The 21,340-nt window shown below is 41.2% G+C and overlaps 4 protein-coding genes across 9 annotated transcripts in view; 3 read left to right on the plus strand and 1 right to left on the minus strand.

The window, feature by feature from the left end:
- Window positions 1-18: 18 nt before the first annotated feature.
- On the plus strand, window positions 19-5,706 carry gkap1 (G kinase anchoring protein 1). Its single transcript, XM_046387610.1, has 12 exons — window positions 19-183; window positions 527-789; window positions 1,794-1,952; window positions 2,192-2,269; window positions 2,585-2,723; window positions 2,839-2,867; window positions 3,034-3,195; window positions 3,711-3,797; window positions 4,455-4,518; window positions 4,620-4,690; window positions 4,769-4,846; window positions 5,200-5,706. Exons 2-12 carry the CDS (start codon window positions 541-543, stop codon window positions 5,239-5,241), a joined length of 1,158 nt encoding a protein of 385 aa, XP_046243566.1. The 5' UTR covers window positions 19-183; window positions 527-540; the 3' UTR covers window positions 5,242-5,706.
- On the minus strand, window positions 5,626-18,679 carry LOC124058396 (probable gluconokinase). 6 transcript variants are annotated; one of them, XR_006843247.1, is made up of 13 exons: window positions 18,414-18,679; window positions 18,196-18,274; window positions 17,722-17,752; window positions 17,527-17,613; window positions 16,509-16,552; window positions 15,489-15,905; window positions 11,831-11,878; window positions 11,374-11,444; window positions 9,433-9,566; window positions 9,243-9,316; window positions 8,806-8,917; window positions 8,234-8,486; window positions 5,626-6,394 (listed from the first exon to the last, which is right to left on the minus strand). XR_006843247.1 is itself a non-coding variant. In XM_046387612.1 (7 exons), exons 2-6 carry the CDS (start codon window positions 18,231-18,233, stop codon window positions 15,512-15,514), a joined length of 594 nt encoding a protein of 197 aa, XP_046243568.1. In that variant the 5' UTR covers window positions 18,234-18,274; window positions 18,414-18,679; the 3' UTR covers window positions 11,777-11,878; window positions 15,489-15,511. The 6 variants fall into 6 exon arrangements, 1 of the variants encoding a protein (XP_046243568.1); XR_006843246.1 differs by having other exon boundaries at window positions 11,374-11,528; XR_006843245.1 differs by lacking the exons at window positions 9,243-9,316; window positions 9,433-9,566.
- LOC124058393 (ubiquilin-1-like) lies at window positions 6,019-11,532 on the plus strand. Its single transcript, XM_046387609.1, has 11 exons — window positions 6,019-6,154; window positions 6,296-6,438; window positions 7,714-7,841; window positions 8,281-8,543; window positions 8,896-9,057; window positions 9,160-9,322; window positions 9,457-9,578; window positions 10,045-10,128; window positions 10,419-10,534; window positions 10,697-10,868; window positions 11,395-11,532. The coding sequence occupies exons 1-11, from the start codon at window positions 6,023-6,025 to the stop codon at window positions 11,530-11,532; spliced, it is 1,623 nt and encodes a 540-aa protein (XP_046243565.1). The 5' UTR covers window positions 6,019-6,022.
- Window positions 18,680-19,313: 634 nt separating the features above from the next.
- The window catches only part of frmd3 (FERM domain containing 3), a 50,560-nt gene continuing 48,533 nt past the window's right edge, over window positions 19,314-21,340 (plus strand). The window contains exon 1 of the mRNA XM_046387618.1: window positions 19,314-19,681. Within this exon, the coding sequence (XP_046243574.1) occupies window positions 19,577-19,681 (105 nt within the window). The 5' untranslated portion in view covers window positions 19,314-19,576. The remainder of the gene's footprint in view (window positions 19,682-21,340) is intronic.

Here is a 21,340-nt window from a genome sequence, read left to right on the forward strand (position 1 = left end):
AAACTCCCAGCCTTAATCCTTTTTGGCCCCATCAGGCTGCTGTACTCGGACAGTCGCTCTTAGCAAGCGAACGGTAACCGACAGTACCTTTACGAACAGGTGAAAGTATTATTTTACTACTTTTCGTGTGAGTTCTGCCTCTTCACAACAAGTCAGCGAGTGTACCGAGAAGAACAGATCAACGTGAGTCCATTAATGAGTTTTTGGCTGTCATTCGTCGCTACTTTTGCACTTGTTCATAAGGGTAACAAAACCGGCTAAGCTTTGCACAGTTAGCTAACAACTTGCTGCTATGTCGCCTAACGCTAGCTGGATTGGGGTTGCAGTTAAAACCACATTGCATGTATCATCACTACTGGCTGTTTAGATACCACATATTAATGTTACATTATGCTGCTTTAAATAAAGCCGCCTGACGAGATATGGTAAGGGTTTGTCTGAACAGAGGTTGCGACAAGAAGCTAACTCATTGTTTTGTGACGAGGCTTCAAGTTATCGTCGCTGTATTGTTCTTGATCGTCATCAGGTTTCCTTTTCGCAATGGCATCGTCTGCAATGATCACCGTCCCAACCACCGCCTCCCGCTTCGCCCTGCTTCAGATAGACTCGGAGTCGGACTCCGACGCCTCCGATGCGGGGAAGACCACCACCAAAGGCGGACGGGACTCCTCTGGGAAGCTCCGACAAGGAAAGACTGGAGTAGCCGGGGGGAAAGCCGGCCAGTGCAGCGAGAAGAAAAAAGACAAGAAAAAGAAAAAGAAGGAGCAGCAGCAGACTGAGGCAAATGAGGTGAGTGACAGGAGCATCTGACGACCCTGTGCTTCATACATGTTTTTGTTATTAGGCTGCAGACATGGCTTCCGTCTTGTGATTGGGCTCGTCTGTTGTTTCACTTCACCTGAACCGAAACTGTAGATGGTGGTGCCAGACACACTCCAACAACAACACAGTTTGTTCTTTGTTTTGTTTTGCTCTCAAGCCACGAAGAGTAAGCGCTGGCACTTTTTTTTCATCAGTGATTTCTTTTTCTTGCTATGACACATCACGTTGTCTTAACATTGCGTATTTGGCTAAAGCAACACCCTGAATATGTTTGTACTTATGCATTTTATTTATATGTCTCATATTATGAAAAAGTAAACTCACTGTGCTTTAAATGTAGAGGTGATATTTGATTAGTCATAAAAGTAACCTGCTAGCCAGTCAGTCAAATATTCAGATTTAAACACTGCAGTTTGTTTTTATTTATATAGATAATCTCAAAAAAACAAGGCATGTGAGGAGGTCACTTTGGGATCTGGGAAAATTTAAATTGATTTATGAATTGAGAAAATGATTTCCAGGTGAGTTGACAATGAATGAAAATAACAGTTGCAGCTCTGTTACAATAAACGTCTCATTAACTCTCATTGACTCAATAACCCACCCAAAGACAGGAAGGAAACAACATGCGTTAACTCATTAGAGGCCTGAGGGAAAAAGAACAGTTTTCAGTGTGCTTTTAAAAGCATAGATAGAGTTGTGACTCAGATCATCAGGCAGTTTGTTCCAGAGAACAAGACAAAAGTGACAAAAAGCTCCCTCACCAAATGTAGATCTTATTCTGGGTTCAGAATAATATGAGAGGTCTGACTGGATCACCATCGGACTCTAAACTGACTCAAAACTGCTACCGTCTGTGCACACACAGTTCGAAGGCTTCTGTAACAGTGGAACATGCTAGTTGTTCAGAATTGTAGCAATAATGAACATCTCAAGTGTCTGGATTGATCTCATGTCTCTCTTTGTCTCAGTTACGTAACCTGGCCTTCAAGAAGATTCCTCAGAAGTCTTGTGCCCCACCCCCCTGTATGACACTGTCAGGAATAGCCAGTGAACTTGTCAGTCCGGCATCAAGAGACCAAAATGTACCTTCAGAAGGCTGGCAGCAGTGGAAGCAGAGGGATGAGCAGGTAAGAGACAACACTCACATAACAAGTGAGCTGATGACCCTCTCTGTAGATAATCTCTTGATAATTGACGTGGCCCTCAGGAAGTCACATTTTGTCTGATTTGGTAGAGCTGTTCAGAGGTCAGCAGTAGTATATCATCTTATATCATATAATTGCATTTCCAAGTCTTCACGTCTGACTTTACAGACAGTATCGACTGAGGGTGTTTTTTCTCATTTGTTTTTTTCCTCCCGCTGTAGATGACCACTGAGCTATATGAGGCGGACTTGGAAAAGGCCTTGATTCTAAGTAAACTGGAGTACGAACAACACAAACAGGTGAATTGCCCACATGCACTCATAAACCTGCAAACTGGGGGAGGGGGGGTGTACAGTTTTCAAACAAGTATGTTAAATTAGATTTTTAGAATTTTAAGATCATTACATGTCAAAGTCTTATTGATTTTGAGATGATACAATGAAAAATGCATCACTGTTTTGATCATTTTCATGGTATTCCTTTAAATAATTTTAATTCTGGAATTAAATGGAACAGGAATTCAATTTTATTTTTAAACCATATTCAATTATATTTTTGTAAATAGTAATCATAAGTTCAGAACCTTAATTCTTAGATGATCTGCTTTCACTCAGCACCACAACACAAACACATCGTCGCCGAAGTCACGAGGAGGAAAAGAGGGTGGAGGGAAGAAGGAGAAAAAGAAGAATCAGCAGGCAAAAGACAAAAAAACCGTTTCCCTGCAGGACTTCCAAGCAGAAGGCGGCGCAGGTGAGAGAAACTTACCGGTCTGTTTCAAAATCCATTAAACTTTTTTGTGCTGAAATCTGTAGTTCAACAGGATTGCAAAATAGCATTTATATCAACCTACTTTATCTCACTGCAGAACATTTGAGCAGGAAACAGGAAAAAGATGTGAGTAAAGTCCATGAGAATTTTTTTTCCTTTCATAAACCCAATCACAACACATTTGACGTGTAAAAATTATTCATTACCATGTAAATAATGTGCACAGAATTTTATTTGTTAGTTTATTTTCCTGTGCTGTAACACTGATCACAACAACCTCATTCCCATCTAGGACGCCAGAGCGGCTAACTTGGCGTTGGGAGTCGGGCAGGAGGAGCGGTTTTTTAACAAGCTCGAGGATGATGTTAGTCGGATTATCCAACAGGAGAAGAGACGTGAGCAGTACGCTAACAGCCAGGGTCTAGAAGTCAACACCTCCACAGAACACGAACTGGTGAGTGGACAGAGAGTCGTAGAGTAGTACTAGAAGTACACATACACGAGAAATTTATCCAGCAGTCTGGTATGCCTCTCGCATCTGCAGTACATGGACAAATCTTGCACACATTCTTTAATTTTACATAATTTGTTTTGTATGCAGCAGTCAGCGTTTTCTTTTTTTATCTGGTGTATCATAAAGAGAACAGACTGACGAATGTTGAAAGTATACGGTGGAAAAAAACGGCTTCCTATTGGAGCTTGAGGAGCAGATGAACCATTTCATTGTTCTGCGCCTTTCTTGCTACATCTTGTTAAATTATCCTTAAAAATTTACAGCCCAATATCTTTCCTTGATGTTCCACACCTCACACTGACATCTGTCAGTCTGTCCATGCAGCTGCGTCTCTGCATTTTTCAGTGGCTGAATAAATTCAGCATCACCCAAGTGAAGTTTGTGCTTCCTTACGCAGCTAAATTGGTAAGGAAATTTGCCCTAACACCCTCTTGTCTCTCTAACCTTCCCTTTAGGACCCCCGAGCAGAGCAGCTGAAGTACGAGCTGGAGAAGAAAGACCAGGAAATTGATAAGCTAAAGAAAACCATTGCACAGTGGGAGGTCAGTAGTCATAAACACTCTCATTCTTGAATGTCACCGGAAATTTATAACATCACCCCGAACTGCGGGAAATATGCTAAGAAATGTTTGTTTATTTTCTATTATATACAAACATGCATTGTTTTAACAAGAGGTTATAGAGTATCCAAGCCTCACAGCAGTTATGAGCATATTTGTGGTTGTCAGAGGATCAGGACAGTCCTTTTAACTGATAAACGAATGACTTGAGCTTTGCTTTAAGGTGAAAATAAGTACATGTGACCATCAGAGTGTGGAAGGAAGGGATGAGATGAGATGTTGAGAACGAAAACCCAACGGACAGAAAAGCTGGATTTTTGTCGGGCAAAGCAGCAACAGACAGAATCATTTTGTTGATTATAAAACACTGTTTCCCTGTGGACTTGAAATTTTGGCAGAAAGTTTTGGGTTTCATCTCCCTGAAATCTTGGAGGATGTGTGCAGCTTCAGTTCCTGTTGGTTTATGGTGGACTCCAGCTGTGGCTAGTTTGTCAGCGAAAAAAACATCAACATGCCTAAAGAAACTTCTTAAACCACAGCTGTAGCATGACTTGCTTCTCCTCAGCTATCTGTTGTGGGAATTGCCATAAATTCTTCAAAAAAAAAAAAAACTTTTCTTCTGGCTTCTCGACTCTGCAGGGAAAGTACAAAGAGGTGAAAGCAAGAAATTCCCAGCTACTGAAGATGCTCCAACAGGGAGAGAGTGAGTTGAATATCTCTAAAGTAACACTAGATGGCCCTCCTTCCCCTTTTTCCTGATGAATACCATATGTCTGATGGCATGTCATGTTTTCTCTCCTTCAGTGAAAGATAAAGCAGAAATACTTCTACAGGTAGAAGAGCTACTACATATCAAGGAAGAACTGTCATCACAGGTGAGTTACAGTGAGATTAAGATGAGAGAGGATCACAGGTTTGTGAGATATTTACACATTTTATTTATTTTTTTTAAGGTAACATTACTACACGGTGCTCTTGAACAAGAAAGGTCTAAAGTCAAAGGTCTGCAGACAGAACAACCAAAACATCAGGTGAGAGTTCACTTCATCCCTCGCTTTCTCACTCATTTCCTTAAGCTTATTGTGTAGCGATTTCACCGTGACAAGGAAAGCTTGGACTCTGACTCTGTGCTATCCAGAGCTCAGAGAGATGCTGCCTGTGTGTCACCTGATGTTCGAGTATGTGCGCTTGCATTCATGTTTTTTCCTTTGCTGTCTGAAGACCAGAGAAACAGCAGCCAGTAATTTGAGTGATATGAAAAAAAGTTGCAGTGTGAACAACAACTCCAGCACAGAAGTGCAGTCATAAAAGGGTTCATCATTTGATTTATTACTTTATCCAACTGCAAATAATTGTGTTCTCTGTGGGCTTTTCTGGTTGGCAGGGAAACAAGAAAGGGAAGAAAGGCCCAGAGTCGGATCTATGAAGGTTTCGAAGAGGATAAGACCTTAAATTAAATTAATGAAAGAACAAATGAAGAAAAACTGATCACAATCAGGGTACACTTTATTATCATCATTAAAATTATTAATTTTTTTTTTTCATTTCAAACTCCACCTCAGACTATATTGCATGCCCCCATACTTAAACACACACACACATACATACACACATACACAGAAAACACTCCAGAGATAGCAGGAAGTATTACACACTTGAACAAGAATTCAAGAAGCTTTCAAGTTTCAAGTTTGTGTTGAAAAGGCAGCTCGGCATTGTGTGCTGCCCTCTGCAGGCACAAGCGCGCAACTGCAACTTACTGTTGCAGGTTGTTTCTGTGGGTTTTAATGCCAAAATGAAACATAGGAACTGTATGATTTTATTTGTTTGTTTTTTTTTTCTTTTTTCTCACTGTTAAGTAAATAAATAAATACTTTTTCAGTGAAAGATTTGTGGGTGTGTACACTTGCGTTCATTCTTTTTTTTGTTTTGTTTTTGTACGTTGTCTTGAAGTTGACTCCGGTTACATAAAGGACATAAAATAATTTTGCCTAATCACACTCCTGGCTGTGGCGGCACCCATGTAAAGAACTGTACATTATTAATGGCAAAATAACTAATTTGGATTATCGACGCCATCCTGCGCAGTCGGGTTAAATCTGACGCACATCCACACAACTTTCTGCCGAGTCATCTGGACACGCACGCACCTCCGGCCGGGGACTGTGCTCTGCTCTCCATCCATCGTCATTCTGGACGGCACTGAGATGTCAGACCCGGTGAAAGATGACTCGAAGGCACCGAATGATCATCAGAGGTCTGAAACGATCCACGTCGCCGTCAAAAGTCCCACGGAGAGCAAAGGATTCATCGTCAGAGAAGGCTGCACCATCAGACAGGTCAGGAGACTCAAAGCGCCCGCTGATTTGGGTCTAATCTCCTGCGCTCGGTCGGTGTGTGTGAGAAATGGCTCGATTTGCGCTTAAGCTGTAGCTTAATGTGTCTGAAAAACAGTGACTGAGGTGTTTTGGTGTGTTCAGCTGAAATGCGGTCTGGCAGAGCGGCTGGACGTACCGGCAGAGCGGCTGGTGCTGATCCACTCCGGCCGGGTCCTCAGGGAGTCGGAACACCTGAGTCACCTTAAAGGACAAGATGGCTCAGTCAGTCTCTACATGATCCAAAGGTACACGGGAATGATAACAGAGAGCACCAGCATGTCTTAGCTACATCTCACCGTGGACGAAATCATCATTTAGAAGTAGATTATTATTGGTTAAGAAAAGAGATTTCAGAGTTCAGTGGTCCAACTTGTCTTACTGAAAGACAGACCTACATATTCAAAATTCTGATTACGTCTCTGCTGTTCTGTCTTTCTGTACTTATACTATGTAGACAAAAGTATTGGGGCATCTGACTTTAATGACATTGCATTCTAAATACACATATGGCTTTGCGGCTATAGGCTAACAGCTTCCACTCTTCTGGTAAGGCTTTCCACAAGATTTTTCTGTTGATGTTTCTGTGGGAATTTTTGCCCATTCATGATGTGGGACAAAGGCCTGGTTCACAATCTCCGTTCCGGTTCATCCCAATATTTACCAGGTACAAGGGGACAGATAGAGGGAGTAATGAGGCAATACATCTGCACTGAGAGGGGACTTTATGCTGTCAGTACTTCCAGTTATCCAGTGCATATTCAATAAGTAACTACAGGGTAAAGACAGACTGCATACTCTGTAGCTGGTGAAACAAGGCTGTTTTTACAGCCCTAATTTCAGTGTAATTACTGCTAAGAAGTGATGAAACCGGGTTACCCTAAAAGTAAAAGTACTCATTCTACAGTAAAATGATCCCTGTCAGTGTTTTATTATTTTATATTGCATTTTTGCATGGATATTACTGCTGATGTTTAAGGCTGAGCTAACTTTTAAGTACTTCATCTACTGTTTGGGTAGTTTAATCTACAGCAATCCATTGTATTCTATAAAATCACTGCATGTTTGTAGCACTGCCGCCCTGTCAAGGAAAGACATTTTTTTTAAGATTAAGAAGTTGCAAAAAATATTAACCCATATTAAGGAAAACTTAACACTTCGTTAATTTGCATTTTCAAGGGTATGAAACATTATAATCTGAAAAGTAACTGGTAACTAAAGCTGCCAGACAGACGCAGAGGAGTAAAAGTTTCAACATAGTACACATCTCAAATGTGTGCGTATATTCAGCAGTTGAGTATGTGTACTTCCATTCCGTCACTGGTCACATGTTACTTTGTGTACTACAGGGCAGTCAGTGTGGGTAAACCAGGATTACTTCAGCCTGAACCTAAAAATCATATGAAAAGACTGTGAATTTGAAATGTTGCTGTAAGCTGAAAATGAAGCTTTGCTGGGTATGAATCAGAATTTGGGTACAGAAACAATGTTACAGGTCAGCAAAATCACTTCGTTCTTCCCAGGCCTCAGCATTCACCTGCTGTGCCCACCACTGATCCAGCTCCAGAAATGATCCAGTCGGAGCTCCCAGGCCACCTCAGTTCTGATCCTGATAACTTCACCCCATCTCCCACCTCTCCTCTCTGCCTGGGTAAGAGCTCGTCTCAACTCCACCCTTTCTCACATCTCCTTCACCTTTGCCTTTATTTAAGATACAGTTACAGTTAGGGCTGTCAAAACGTTAATGCATTAACGCATTAGGGCTGTGCAAGTCAAGTTCACAGGATAATTAATTAACACAGACAATTATTATTTTTTATTTTATCGCGCATTAACGCATTTTTTTAGTGAGCAATGATTAGATAGCTAGTGAACAACAGACTTTAAAAATAATTATTACAATAAAAATAACTGCGCAATAAAATAATTGTGGGCATTAATTAATTAGCGCGTTAACGCATGCTGCCTTAACTCGATAACGTTTTGACAGCCCCAGTTACAGTGACAGTGACTTCTGGTCTTTGTTTTTGCTGTCCGTCCTACCTGGGCTTATATACTCCTGTTCTTTTGATCTGGTCTCATTTCCATAGTGGAAGGTCTGGACAGTCTTGGCCTGTCAAACAGCGCTCCTGGCTTCTTCTCTGCACTGCAGTGCCAGATGGAGAGCCAGCTGCTGTCTGACCCGGAGACGATGCGTCGTGTCCTGAGCAGCCCCTTCGTGCAGAGCACCCTCTCCACCTCCAGCCCTCAACTAACCAGACAGCTCATTCTGTCTAATCCCCAAATTCAGCAGCTCCTGCAGACAAACCCAGAGATGGAAAATATGCTCAACCATGCAGAGGTCATCACACAGGTGGGGCTAAAAAGGGGTGTGTGAGTGAGTGTTTAAGGTACAAATCTTTTAGGAGTTATAAGGGTTTAGTTAGCCAAAACAGTGTCGAATATGTGCTGCCGTTATTAAAAATCACTGCTTATGTCACTTTTAGAACTGAATTTTTTGATGTCATACAAGGATAGTGGTGGAGAGACATCAACATTTTTTTCAAATATGTTTTAGGATTAAGATTTGTGTGTGATATGAATTAGTCAAAAGGAGAGAAAACATAATTTTTCACCTCACTGTGACTTGAACGTAGTTGCTCCCTTCTTGACTCATTTCTTCCACCCATATGTTCAGCATCTCTTGCTCTCGCTTCCTTCTCCAGGTGCTCGAGCTCCTCAGGAACCCTGACATGATAGAGGAAGTGATGTATGATGAAGACAAAGCTTTAAAAAATTCACAGCAAGAGCAGGGCAGTCCTGAAACTATCACCGTTGATACTGATGGCCCTCAGAAAACCGAGACAAAAGGTCTCAAATTATCACAGGTACAGGCTTGGAAATAATATTTCCCTAATCCAAATACATTCAAATGAAACTTTTCAATCTGTTGTTGGTGATCACTTTTCTCTGCTCTCTTTCACGTCCAGACAGAAGTACCCCCAGTGGTGACTACACCGGCTGGGAATCAACAGCCGACTAAAAGAGAAAGCGAGCAGACTCCACCTCTCACCAATCACTCCACAGATCCTCTCAGAGGACTGACCTCTGGACCCAGAGCTGCTCCAAACCCTCAGAGCACCGTTACTGCAGGCACGAAAATACAGATTCACATAGTTTAACTACACTAAGACAAAAAGTAAAAATCCATGCCCATTATGTGGGATCAAATCTGCAAATCATGCAAATCTGTGCTTTCTCACTTTCACCCCTTTTTTCCCCCTCAGGCATGCAGTCACTGCTAGAGGAAATCACAGCCAGCCCAGGACTGTTGGAGAGCCTGCTGTCTGGGCCGTATGTCAGCACTCTCCTGAACTGCCTCAGCCAGAATCCTGAGCTGGCCACACAGGTGACACAAAGTATCTATTTAGTAATTACAGCTGTATAAAAGTAAAAAGCACAATGCTTCCTTTCTTACAAATATAATGTGTTGTGAAATGAGAATACTCGGGTAAACATACTGACAGTTCGGGTTTGTTCTTAAATACAGCATTTGAGTGAAATTTACTTCCACCACTGCTCACACACAATTTAAGGATGAATACAAACACATATGCGTGCATTACAGGGAACACATGGCAGGGACCAGATTGCTCATTTTCTGCATGGCATTTACTTCCTCCCAGCTATGTAGGGTATGTTATTTATGAGCATCAAAACGGCTGAAAAAAAAAAAAAAAACATCACTAAATCCAAAATTCACAGGGGTGGAACCAGGCCACAATACACCCCCATCTCCATAATCTCTGACAGAAATCATACATACTCAGACAGCTCTTACAGCCCAGACGGCTCTCATTTTCATACTGTTTCAGATGCTGCTGAGCCACCCTTTGTTCTCAGCAAATCCTCAGCTGCAGCAGCAGATGAGACAGCAGATCCCCGTCTTCCTGCAACAGGTTTGTTTCCTCTCCTCACGATTAAACACACTCCCTACTTCTTGCAACTAGACAACATACAGTATTACATGTGTGATGTATTTATCTTTTATTTCAACAACACTAATGTTTGTAAATCCCTTTTTCTTAAATATAAAGCCATGTTTACCTTAAAACAGATGTTTATTTTGGTAGTGGACAGTGGACACAATAATCTCTTCACAGTCTCCACTCAAACTCAAGCCCTTATTGTTTCTGATCAATATCTTGATCAATATCTTGACTCTTAATGGTCAATGATGAATATACAGATGCAGAATCCAGAGCTGCTGTCAGCCATGTTGAACCCCAGAGCCATGGCAGCTCTGCTACAGATCCAAGAGGCCCTACAGACTCTGGCTGCAGAGGCTCCCGCACTGATACCCATGTGAGTATAAATACACAAAATAAGTACACACACACAGTGCAACTCAGTCTGACCTTACTCACAAAATGGTCTAGTTTCTGGGTAGAGGCAGTTCTTTTATGGAAAGAACATTAAACACATTGTTAAATGTTGCATGACTTCCCGCCACATGTCGTTTTGCAGGGCTGGACTCGGAAACATTGTAACCAGAGCTGACGCTGCCCCTGAGCTAGCGTCTGACTCTGTTCTTAACAGCCAATCAGGAAGTGGCCCCGGAGTTGCTACGGTGACAGAGCAGCAGCAGCAACAATTTGTACAACAGATGCTACAGGCACTGTCTAACAGCAATTATGGGGTATCTCAGTGTTTCGTCATTACCATGTTGTCTCCTGTAATTGATTTGAACTGTTCCTGAATCTGAAATATCACCAGTAAATAAGATTACTAAAAACACCTCTTTGCAATGCTTAACTCTTCTGATTATTATTAGAACAAAAGGCAAGTATATGATACACGTCCCCTGCTCTGAACACTCACTGTACAAAGCACAAAGGATTTATACAGAAGCACAAGTGGACAGTAACTGCACCCAGTCCCATAATCCTGCTTGCACTGACTTAGTAGTAGTGACAGTGATACTGGTGCGGTACAATAATGCCACACCAATATCAAGAGAAGGGTTCAAGAGATTTACACCTTTCAACCCATAGAGGGCAGTGCAGCTGTATTTTTTTCCTCCATCCTTCTGCTATCAAGTTGCTTTTAAAAGTTTGTTTCATTTCATTCATCATTCAGTGACAGTGATCCTGTGTGACACACAGTTTTGTCAGATTGTATGGCAGAAGGATTTATTACTCAACTCTGCTGTCATGTGCCGTCAGGTCCACGGTGAGGAGTTCCAGGAGGAGCTGGAGCAGCTGAGCTCGATGGGCTTCAAAGACAGAGAGGCAAACCTTCAGGCCCTCATCAGCACAGGAGGAGACCTCACCACTGCTGTACAACATCTGCTCAGTCTCTGACATACACACCGAAGTTCATCTGCATATGTATGCATACATAAGTGAATGCACATGCACTTACATTTACATATAAGTCACTGCACTCGAACTTAATAACAATAAACTTACGATTATCAACAGTTACAAAGTGCTTCACTTACACACAAAAAAGAGACAAGCAAGCCATATTTATATTGCAGTACTTTCAAAGCCATACTAATATTCATTCCAATATTTGTGATATTGGGCAATATAAATACATGAAGAGATTGATATGACTTGCTTTTATTTAATGAGAACTGAGAAAACATACACTTACACAGTAGGAGAATTATTCCTTCCCTTTGGTTTTCCAGAAGGATTAATACTAGGGTAGAAACAAAAGTAAATAATCAATTTCACACTTTGCAGGTATAAAAAGGTAACAATCGCATACATATTCACAGGGAGGTCATGTATTATTAATCTCTGACCAATGCTATGAAGCTCCGACCTCCTGTCATCTAACCACCTGTACAATAATGAAAGCTCGTACCACCCAGAGGCAGTCAGATGTCCTGGAAGCACGTGTAGGAGTCACACCTTCAGTCTCAGTCCCTTGCTGCTCTTGTGTTTTGCCCTGGACCAGATAACTCTAAAGTTTGTCTCCAAAGGGAGATGTAGAAGGTGACTTTGAGTAAAATCAATAAGCGCTTGAGTATCAGTGTGAGGTTGATCTTCTAAACCCTTTGTGCCTAACTACCTATCTTTCACTGCACTAGCAATACATTGAATTTTTTGTTCTTTTCTGAAGCTCATTTTCAACTCATCTCTAGTAAACGGACCACATGCTACAGTGTTTTTGTGCCATAAGCACTGGGTACATTTTGTGTCCCTTTGGATTTCACTAAACAATTGACTGAGCAACATACTTTCACTCATCTAACAAGCTTGTGGATCTGATGTAAGCAATGAAAAATGTAGAATAACTTTAGTGTCAGTTTACCTAATTCTGTTGTTCCTCAAATATGTATTTATGCACTGTTTTTTTTTCCTTCTCTTTTTTTTTTTGATGGTGTCCTGCTTGTAAAGCATGTCATGTTCTCTCCATGCCTCAGTGGTCATTGTTATGCAATAGGGTTACCATTACAGTACAAAACAGTTAATTGGACAGTTTTATTTGAGGCTGTTCCAAATTATGATTTTCATTATCTGTCATTATCAGTTTCAATTCACATATTAATCATTTAGTATACAAAATGTCAGAAAATTGGGTAAATATTGATCACAACCTCCCAGAGGCGAGATGAGGTCTTCAGGAAAACAGAAAACAGCAAATCCTCTTATTTTAAAGACGAAAACATGAAAGAGTTGGTGAAGTGATCACAGGCATCACTTGACAGTCTCAATAAAGTTCAAACACAAGCTGGTCTGCTGTCTTTGAATGATACAAACAGTGTTTTGTTATACAGTCACAAGTATAATTACTACATATTAGTCACCACTGAATCTGAGAGAAAATCCTATTAGTGATTCAAATCAAACATTTTAAATTACGTTCTTTTTTGCCACATTATTCTCTGTGTGACTCACTTCTGCTCAACTATGAACACTGGAGGGCAGCTTCACTTAACCTCTTCAGTAATATCAGCTATTTAAGTTTCTATTATGCAGGCACAAATCATTTCATTTTAGTCTGTGGATATTGGGCAATTTAAATGGTGGAAATAATCTGATTCTTTGTTAATTACATATTATTTTCCATTCCTGCTTGTGTCTCCACTCTCAGAGACCTTGTGGATTAACTGACACACAGGACACGAACTTCACCATCAGATACATGTGTACGTGATCCACTTGACAACCGGTGTGTGTTTGTCTGTTGCTGCCAGACTGAGGGGGTTTTAATCTCTCGCAGTGTGTGTGTGTGTGTGTGTGTGCGTGCATGCATGTGTGTGCCTGTTTGTCTGGATGTGTGAGATATGAGAGTAGCCAAGGGGGTTTTTCTGGATTAGAAGCTCCTAAAATATTCGGGTTGAGGTTTGGAGATGACTCACACCACAAAAACAGCTCTGCAGTGCTGAGTGGTGGTGTGTGTTGAATGTGCGGGTTGTCGTAGGCATGGTCACCTGTGTGTCTTCTATGGATGCTTATAGACCAGGAATCAGGGATTACAAAGTCTTGACCTGATCTGACCTTTAGCATGATGGTAAAAAAAACCTATGGTCAGAGCATCTAAACCTGCCTCATAGCAGTGTGTTGTAGGATTTTGTTAAATCCAAATCCATTTAATTGTTTTGCTTTATTCGGTGTGAAGACTCTATTGTAAGGTTCGGCAGGTGATGAAGTGCACGAAAGTTGGTTTGACAGATCAAGTGATACAAAAACACGATTTCAGTAGCTTGCAACTAAACTAAGCTGTTTACTGATGCGAAGTTGTCAGGAACCCCGGCAAAGCAGCTAGATTTTTTATTATCTATTCAAAAGGAGATTAGAGAAAACAAAAAGATCATCTAGAGGCAACTGAAACAGAAAAAGGTATTAAATGAGGTAGAATTTGTCAAGAAAGTGGCAAATTATTACAGTTCGCTGCAGAATCATATTACACGTGTTTCTACAGGCCTGGGATTCTGATGCCCTCTAAACCTAATTTACTTGAAATGATTAAAATTCAGAATAATCTTTCAAAAATGAAAAAATACATATATTGTTTCAGAAATAAAAACGGATTGCTTGTAGAAGTTAAAGGATTACTTATTTAGTCACTGAATTTAGTCATTGCTAGAAAATTACCATAAGTGCCATTTACTTTGATGACTTTTTTATACTTTTTCCAAGCAAATTTAGCTAACTTTCCAACTACGGTATTTCAATTTAGGATTTGTTGATGCGATGATAATAATATATGAATGGGTAAAGGACTGCTGCACACTCACAAATCCAATGCATTATTTCAACTCTTAAAGATAAACTTTAGACAGGTTTAAAAAAAAAAAAACACAAGATTGAGAAAATAATTGGAAAATTACAGCTGCTGTGCTGAAATGAGTTGAGCTCAGACATTTTCAGGATGAAGGAGGAGGAGGAAGAGTAGGAAGACAATTGTGAACTACAGGACGGTCCATCAGTAGAACTGTCCGGTTTCTTATTGTTAGACCTTAGAGTCATGTCTGAAATCCAAACAACACACTGCCTGTGTAGATATAAAATTTTCATTCGGCAGCATCTGGGTCTTAAACCCACAACCTTTGCAACCAATGGCACAGCGTTATGCTAAGCTATCCAGAGAAAGGTTTTGACTAGGTGGAATTATAAGGTGGTCCATCAGCCAAACTATAACTATTTAAACCATAATAAAATAGTTAGAATGGGGGTACAATTCAAATTAGTGTCAAAAATCTTTTTTTTTAGTTAAAATTCCCCACTTTAAACATCTCCCATGATGTCATTTTTCCTTGATGATTGAAGATTTATTTAGGGAGAATTTGCAGTATCTGTTTACAGTCAAACACGCTGATGCACTGTGGACTCTGATAATTCAAAAGTCAGATTGGGGGACATTTGTCCATCAATAACTTCCCATATGTGAGTGACAATTTTCTTCGATAAAATAACCGTGAAAAGTGTCAGAGAGGAAACTTTTGGAACTCTTCACACACAACCCTCTTCATCCGTTCAAAAACAACTAATAACTACACCATATTTAATTGCTCATGTGAATTTACCCTTTTTCATTGTTTAATAATATAAGAGGTTTAGATCCAAAGTACTTTTTGGTCCATTTTTGGTCTTTTGCAGTTTCAAATACTCTGCAGGGAATACGGGTACGGCACTTCACTGAGATATTTCACTGCATAAGTGAAAACTCTGCTGGTGGCCCCAGAGAAAAAGGCAGGAGTTTACAGAAGCCCCTAGAATTTATGAAGCAAATCTCATGGCAATGTATAAGATAGTTGTTTAAATATTTCAATCTGGATAAAAATGGTGGACCAACTGACCTACTGTCACTAGAGCCTTGCCCCTAGCACAGCTTCTCCTTCGGTCTGCTGTGCACTGGTGATGACTTGAGGCTGATGACGTGCTGCTCGACCTGCGTGGCCATATCCGGGACACTCCTCCTGACGTCCAGTGGCAACACGTTCTCCTCATCCAACGGAGGCTCTAAAACATCAAACTGGGAACGCAGCAGGTTTGCTTTCATGTAATGTCCCCTCCTGGCTGCCAGCCTCTGGTGAAGGAGATCGTAGTCTCCATGTAGGAAGAGAAAAAAGACATCAGGGGAGGACGGAGGCAGGATATCTTTGTCTGGACCAGAAGAAGAAACCAGGGCTTTGGAGCCATAGAGCAGGATCTGTCTGTACAGGCGCTTCAGAGCAGAGCATGTCACCAGAGCATCAGTGCCTGAACTCCTTTCACTGGGATCAGAAGACACACACATGAGCACATAGTTAGGGGGGGAGTGAATTAGTCAAATCTGCTCAGCAGAGCACTGAAATGTGTGGATGACAAGTAAAATATTTTTTTAAAAAAACAGTAAGGAAACAAACTGAACAAACTTAAAGTGAACTCTGGTGGCAAACAACTGAAGAGGAGTAGGAGGTGTAGAGAATAAGAAGGGAGACATGCATAAAGCTGACAGAGAAAAACAAGTGTGACTGAGAGTGGAAGAGTTGAGGAAAAAGAAGCCTTTGATGCGTCTGTGGCATTTTAAGAAAGAGATGGCATACTTCTCAGTTCTCCCTCACCTCTTCACTACACTCTCACTTAATCTGTCTTTACTCTCCCAAACACCATTTCCTCTCTCTCTCTCTCTCTGGTTTTCATCTCAATTTTCAAAACCATCTTTGATATTTTTGATCTTTTCTGACAATTTCACGCCTGCATATCCTTACCTCGCTGCTCTGCTCTTCAGCTCGTTCTCAAATTCCATCATCTCCTGCATTTCTGTCTCCGTGCTCCCTGTGTTCGGTATATCAGCAGTATATATCAGTATATATAAAAGGTTTGTTAACACTTACCTCTCGATGACTTCATGTAGTTTGAGAAGCCAAGGAAATCTGTCCTGAAGAGACAATCAAATACACAACAACTTGTTCTATTTTTCTTTTAAGCCTCATGTTGTAAATGTATTTTATTGCAGTATGGTTTTAAGATGTTTTTGAATGATGATTCCGAGTTGAAATAATTCTGAAATGTTTTCTCTTTAATGGCCTTAACTCTTTCAAAGAACTAATGAATGAATCAAACGTAGTAATGTACGTACAAACGTCCTAATTTGGTTACAGCTGAACTGGAGTCATGTCCCTGCCCCCTTCTGCAGTGCCTTTACTATATGAGTAGCTGAACTCAAATGAGAGGACTCTCATTTTCTCATGTCCCATTTGGTTGTGCCAACCTCAACCTGCCAACTCTTATCCTGGCACCAACGACACATTTTTGCCACGGGCTGACAGTAAACCCAAATTTACGTCCATGCTTCAACTCATCATTCGTTCTCAAACTGCCAGCCGTCGAGTATTTATAAAATATGCCAAAGCCTTGGACAGAACAGGTTCCACTGTAATTCTCCCTGATTTTCAAAGTGGTTTTCTGAGTGGGAGGTTATCATCAGCCACCAAACGCTGCTACCAGAAAAACTGCTGCCAAATGTTGGCAGGAGTTGCTCTGTCTGCAAGCATATAAACTCAGCTGTGGAAGACAGCCAATCAATTGTTTGGAGGTCTCCTTTTATTTTGAAAGTCAGAGTGGACAGGGAAAAGATAAATGTTGAACAAATAGAAAATAAATCCTTCCACTGAACTTTGAGACAGTGGGCCCTGATGAAAAGCTCAGTGTTCCTCCCTGCTGCTTTCACCGTCTGCTCTAGTGCAGCCTCCTATGGCCACTTGTTGACTTGGCTCAAAGCCTGAGATAATGGTTTACCCATGACAGCAGGGAAATGGTTCACTCTATAGATGACTGACGTTCAATCTGAGCTGACGTGACACTTCCAGGATGTACAGACACACACACGCACGCACGCACACCTGGGCTGACCTGGTCTGTCAGCGGTTCACCACGAGCCATCTTCTCAATATTCTCCTGTGGGTGAAAGTTATCCGCTTCGTGTAAGGGCCAGCCCAGCTGATGAGTGAAGACAAGTGAGTGTTACAGTAAGTCTTACAGTAAGTGTGCAGAAACATGATGGAGGTGTGTTTGTGTCTGTGTAGGCAGGGCAATGGATCCAATTACCTTTTCTGATAGAAGGGCCCCTAGAGAGCTTCTGTCAAAAAATAATAATAATACATAACAGACAGAATTAATACAGTGCAATGATGATTAAACAGAGATTAAACAAGGAATAATTTAGAATATTTTTCAAGTTAAAAGCTAAACATGACATGATGCCTGCTTCTCAACTGTGGGGTTTTTCTAGTAACATGAACTGTTCTGAACTGAATCTGGTTTGAATGTTTGGCAGATAAAACAAGCTATCTGAGCCTTAAGCTTTCGGAAATTTCAAAGACCATTTATTGCTATTCTATAGACAAAATAATTTATAGATCAGTATCTCAGATAATGATAAGAATTGTAACTTGCTGGTCTACTGTAGTATTCTTGTGGCTAACTGTCCCACCCAGTGCTTACTGAGGTAAACAAATACCCAGTTTATTTCAACCTGTAAAAATAATATCCTAAATAACCATAAACAGACACCACACATACTTTCCACAGCCTGAGACTCCCATTATGATGTAAATCATCCTGTCTGTGGGTCTTCAGACACCTGAAGGCAGGTCCTATCCTGAAATGAAGTGAAAGAAATCCATGTACAACTGTTGGCATAAACATGTGTTTACGTATGTCTGCCTAGGCTGGTTAACAAATCTTGCACATGTGAAACAAAAACATGTCAAGCTAATAGCTCTGCTCACGCAACATACCGCTACAATGAACCGCTGCTGAGATCACTGCACAGGTGTAACTTCGCACTAAAATAATTTATCAGTTCTGATATCTTTTCGTCCGCTGGCAAGGATAATAAGAACTTATGTAATGCTGGTTTTCCCTCAGTGAAAGTCTTATCTTAGAGGGGAAAACCGGAGACATACGAAACGCTAATTGAGTCTCTCGAGTTTAACAGAAGCTGAAGATTCCCTTGCACGCGCACTACTTCTGTGACTTCCGCCACGGCTGCGGGCTGTTGGGCTGTTACTCTACAATACGTGATGACGCACAAAGCACGTCTTTTACGTTAGCAATTAAAGAGACAGCGTTCTTTTCTGTAACGCGTTCAGATTACGTCGCAGTTCAAAAGGTCTTTGACTTCTTTATTGCTGGAAATAAAATAATCCCACAGTGCAGATGAGTTATGACCACAACTGTTTGTGATTGGGATCATAAATTCGATTACCAACAATGTGACATTTTTTAAAAAAATGTGATGGGTAGAAAGACATTTACACAAATTCACTTGCAGGTGCACAAGTTAAATGCAATGCAGCAAAGACTGTGGGACACGATTCTTTCATGCACCGTACATTTCAGCATAATTACTTGTACTTGTACTAGCCTGTAAAATGATGGCCCTAGAGATCCCTTAAAACGTGGAAGAATATAGCACACAAAATGGTTAACTGTGAATTTTTTTTTCAATTATGAAATTAATTGTCAGAAGATATGGGCGATATTTAAAATTCCATAAGGTGCTTCATTCACATCTAACAACACAAGCGTTGGATCAGTAATTGCAATGTAAAGATTCGTGCTGAAATTTGGAAAGAGGTAAAAGGGGCGGGGGGGAGAGAGAGAGAGCGAGAGAGAGAGAGAGAGAGAGAGAGAGAGAGAGGGAGAGAGGGGAAGGAAAAGCCAACCTCCCTCCTGTAGATCCATCAGTGAGCAGGCAGGGAGACGAATGCAGCTTACCCATCCATCCATCCATCTCTCCATCCACCCATTCATCCCCAAGGGCGTCACAAGGGGTGACAAGACCCGAGCGAAGGACGCATACATGCATGCGTGTGTATGCGTGTGCCCTCCGTGTATGTGCGTCTGCTCTGCTCGTGGATCCGCTGACATGAGGAGCTGAAACAGAACCGACAGGAGGATGAAAATGCTCCGGTTTCGCAGCCCCAGCATCCGCTCCTTGGACCAGGAGGTCCTGTGCACGATCCGGTTACTGGACGACTCCGAGATCTCCTGCAGCATCCAGGTAGACGACAGCTTCATCCACCTCATATTGTCCTCTGTGTTTATTGCACATATTATGTGGACGCAGTAGGTTTTATTTCTATAATTCTATGGGTTTCGTTAAAACTATTCTCGATTTAAGACTGAAACCGAAAACCCAGACTGGTTAGGATTATCCTGATCATATCGTCACTGTTGTACAACAAAGCCCATTTCAACATATTGTTCCTCTATTTTCCACGCTGCTGTGGGTTTCCAGACAGGTTACATGTTTTTTTTTTCTCTATACTGCTCACGAGATATATAGTTCTGTGGGTGATAAATAAATAAGCACTGAGGCAGATTCAAGCTGGGTTCAAGCGAGATGTGACCCACATGTTGAGTAGTTAGGATGAAGTTTGGTTCATAGCAGTAGAAACGCTGGAGCTCCATGGGTGTGGTGGTGGTGGAGGTGATAATGATCATGATGATGGAAGCACAAAGGACTGCTGTCTTGGTTATTGACTGTGTGATCGGTCATGTCAAGCTGTGTGTGTGTGTGTGTGTGTGTGTGTGTGTGTGTGTGTGTGTGTGTGTGTGTGTGTGAAGAAAGAGAAATGGGGACTTCTGTTGTCTGTTCATACGGGTATAGAGGTGATGGTGTACATGTTGTTTCCACTCAGATGGCTTCAAGTGGCCTTGCTAGCCAAGAGAGTCACTCCTGCATAGCACTCAGCTGATAAACAGCTGCAATGTCAAACTAAAGCCAAGAATATTCTTATACATTAGGAAATTCTAAGTTATTGGAAAACAGGAATACAAGGATTTACTCGAAAGAGCTTCAGGAATCTGAGCGAGAATCATCAGGTTCAAATCTAACAGTCTTTGGAGTCTTTGGAGACAAATGAGGTTCAGATAAGAGATACACCTAATGTACAAACTTTTCTTTCTTTTAAAAAACATCAAAATCTGGCCCAATGTGCCACCCATGGAATGAAACATGCAGGAGTGACTTGTTTGACATCATAAGATCACCATTTCAAAGTCAGCAAGATCAGAGTTTGAGCAAGAGATTTCATCTGTGAGTCATAGCCCATAGCTTAATATCTGGTGTTTTCCCTTCCTCATTTGTCAGGTTTGCGTGTTTTTTGTAGGTGGTGGTGGTGGTTTTTGTGGCCTGAAAGCTACTGGTTTTCTGATAATTTAGCCAGGTTTGTAGCTGGTCACATTAGCTGGTAGACCAGGCAAGAAGCATTGGATTTATAACACAGAGGTTAGCACTGTCACCTTACAGCAAGAAGGTTCTGGGTCTGAACCTCCTGGTTGGCTGGATGCTCTCTGTGTGCATGTTCTCCTGCATACATGGGTGCTCTGACTCCCTCCTAAAGGTCAGATGCATGCAGGTTATGTTAATTATTGACTCTAAACTGCCAATAGTATGAATGTGAGTATGAATCATAGTCAATATCTGTGTGTACATGAATAGTGAGCTATCCAGAGTGTATCATATTTAGTGTCAGCCAGGATCACCTCCGTGCCCCTGCAACTCTGCAGAGGATAAGCAGGTACAGTTAATGAACTGGTGGTTGGTTCAACAAGGAACTGAAACTGATGCACAAACCACCACCATAAAACTGAGTCCAGCCAACTGGAAAACTGACATGAAAGGACAAAAAAAAACCTGATAATTGGATTGAGTACT

Source organism: Scatophagus argus, chromosome 4, assembly GCF_020382885.2.
Source record: "Scatophagus argus isolate fScaArg1 chromosome 4, fScaArg1.pri, whole genome shotgun sequence".
NCBI classification, from domain to species: Eukaryota; Metazoa; Chordata; class Actinopteri; family Scatophagidae; genus Scatophagus; species Scatophagus argus.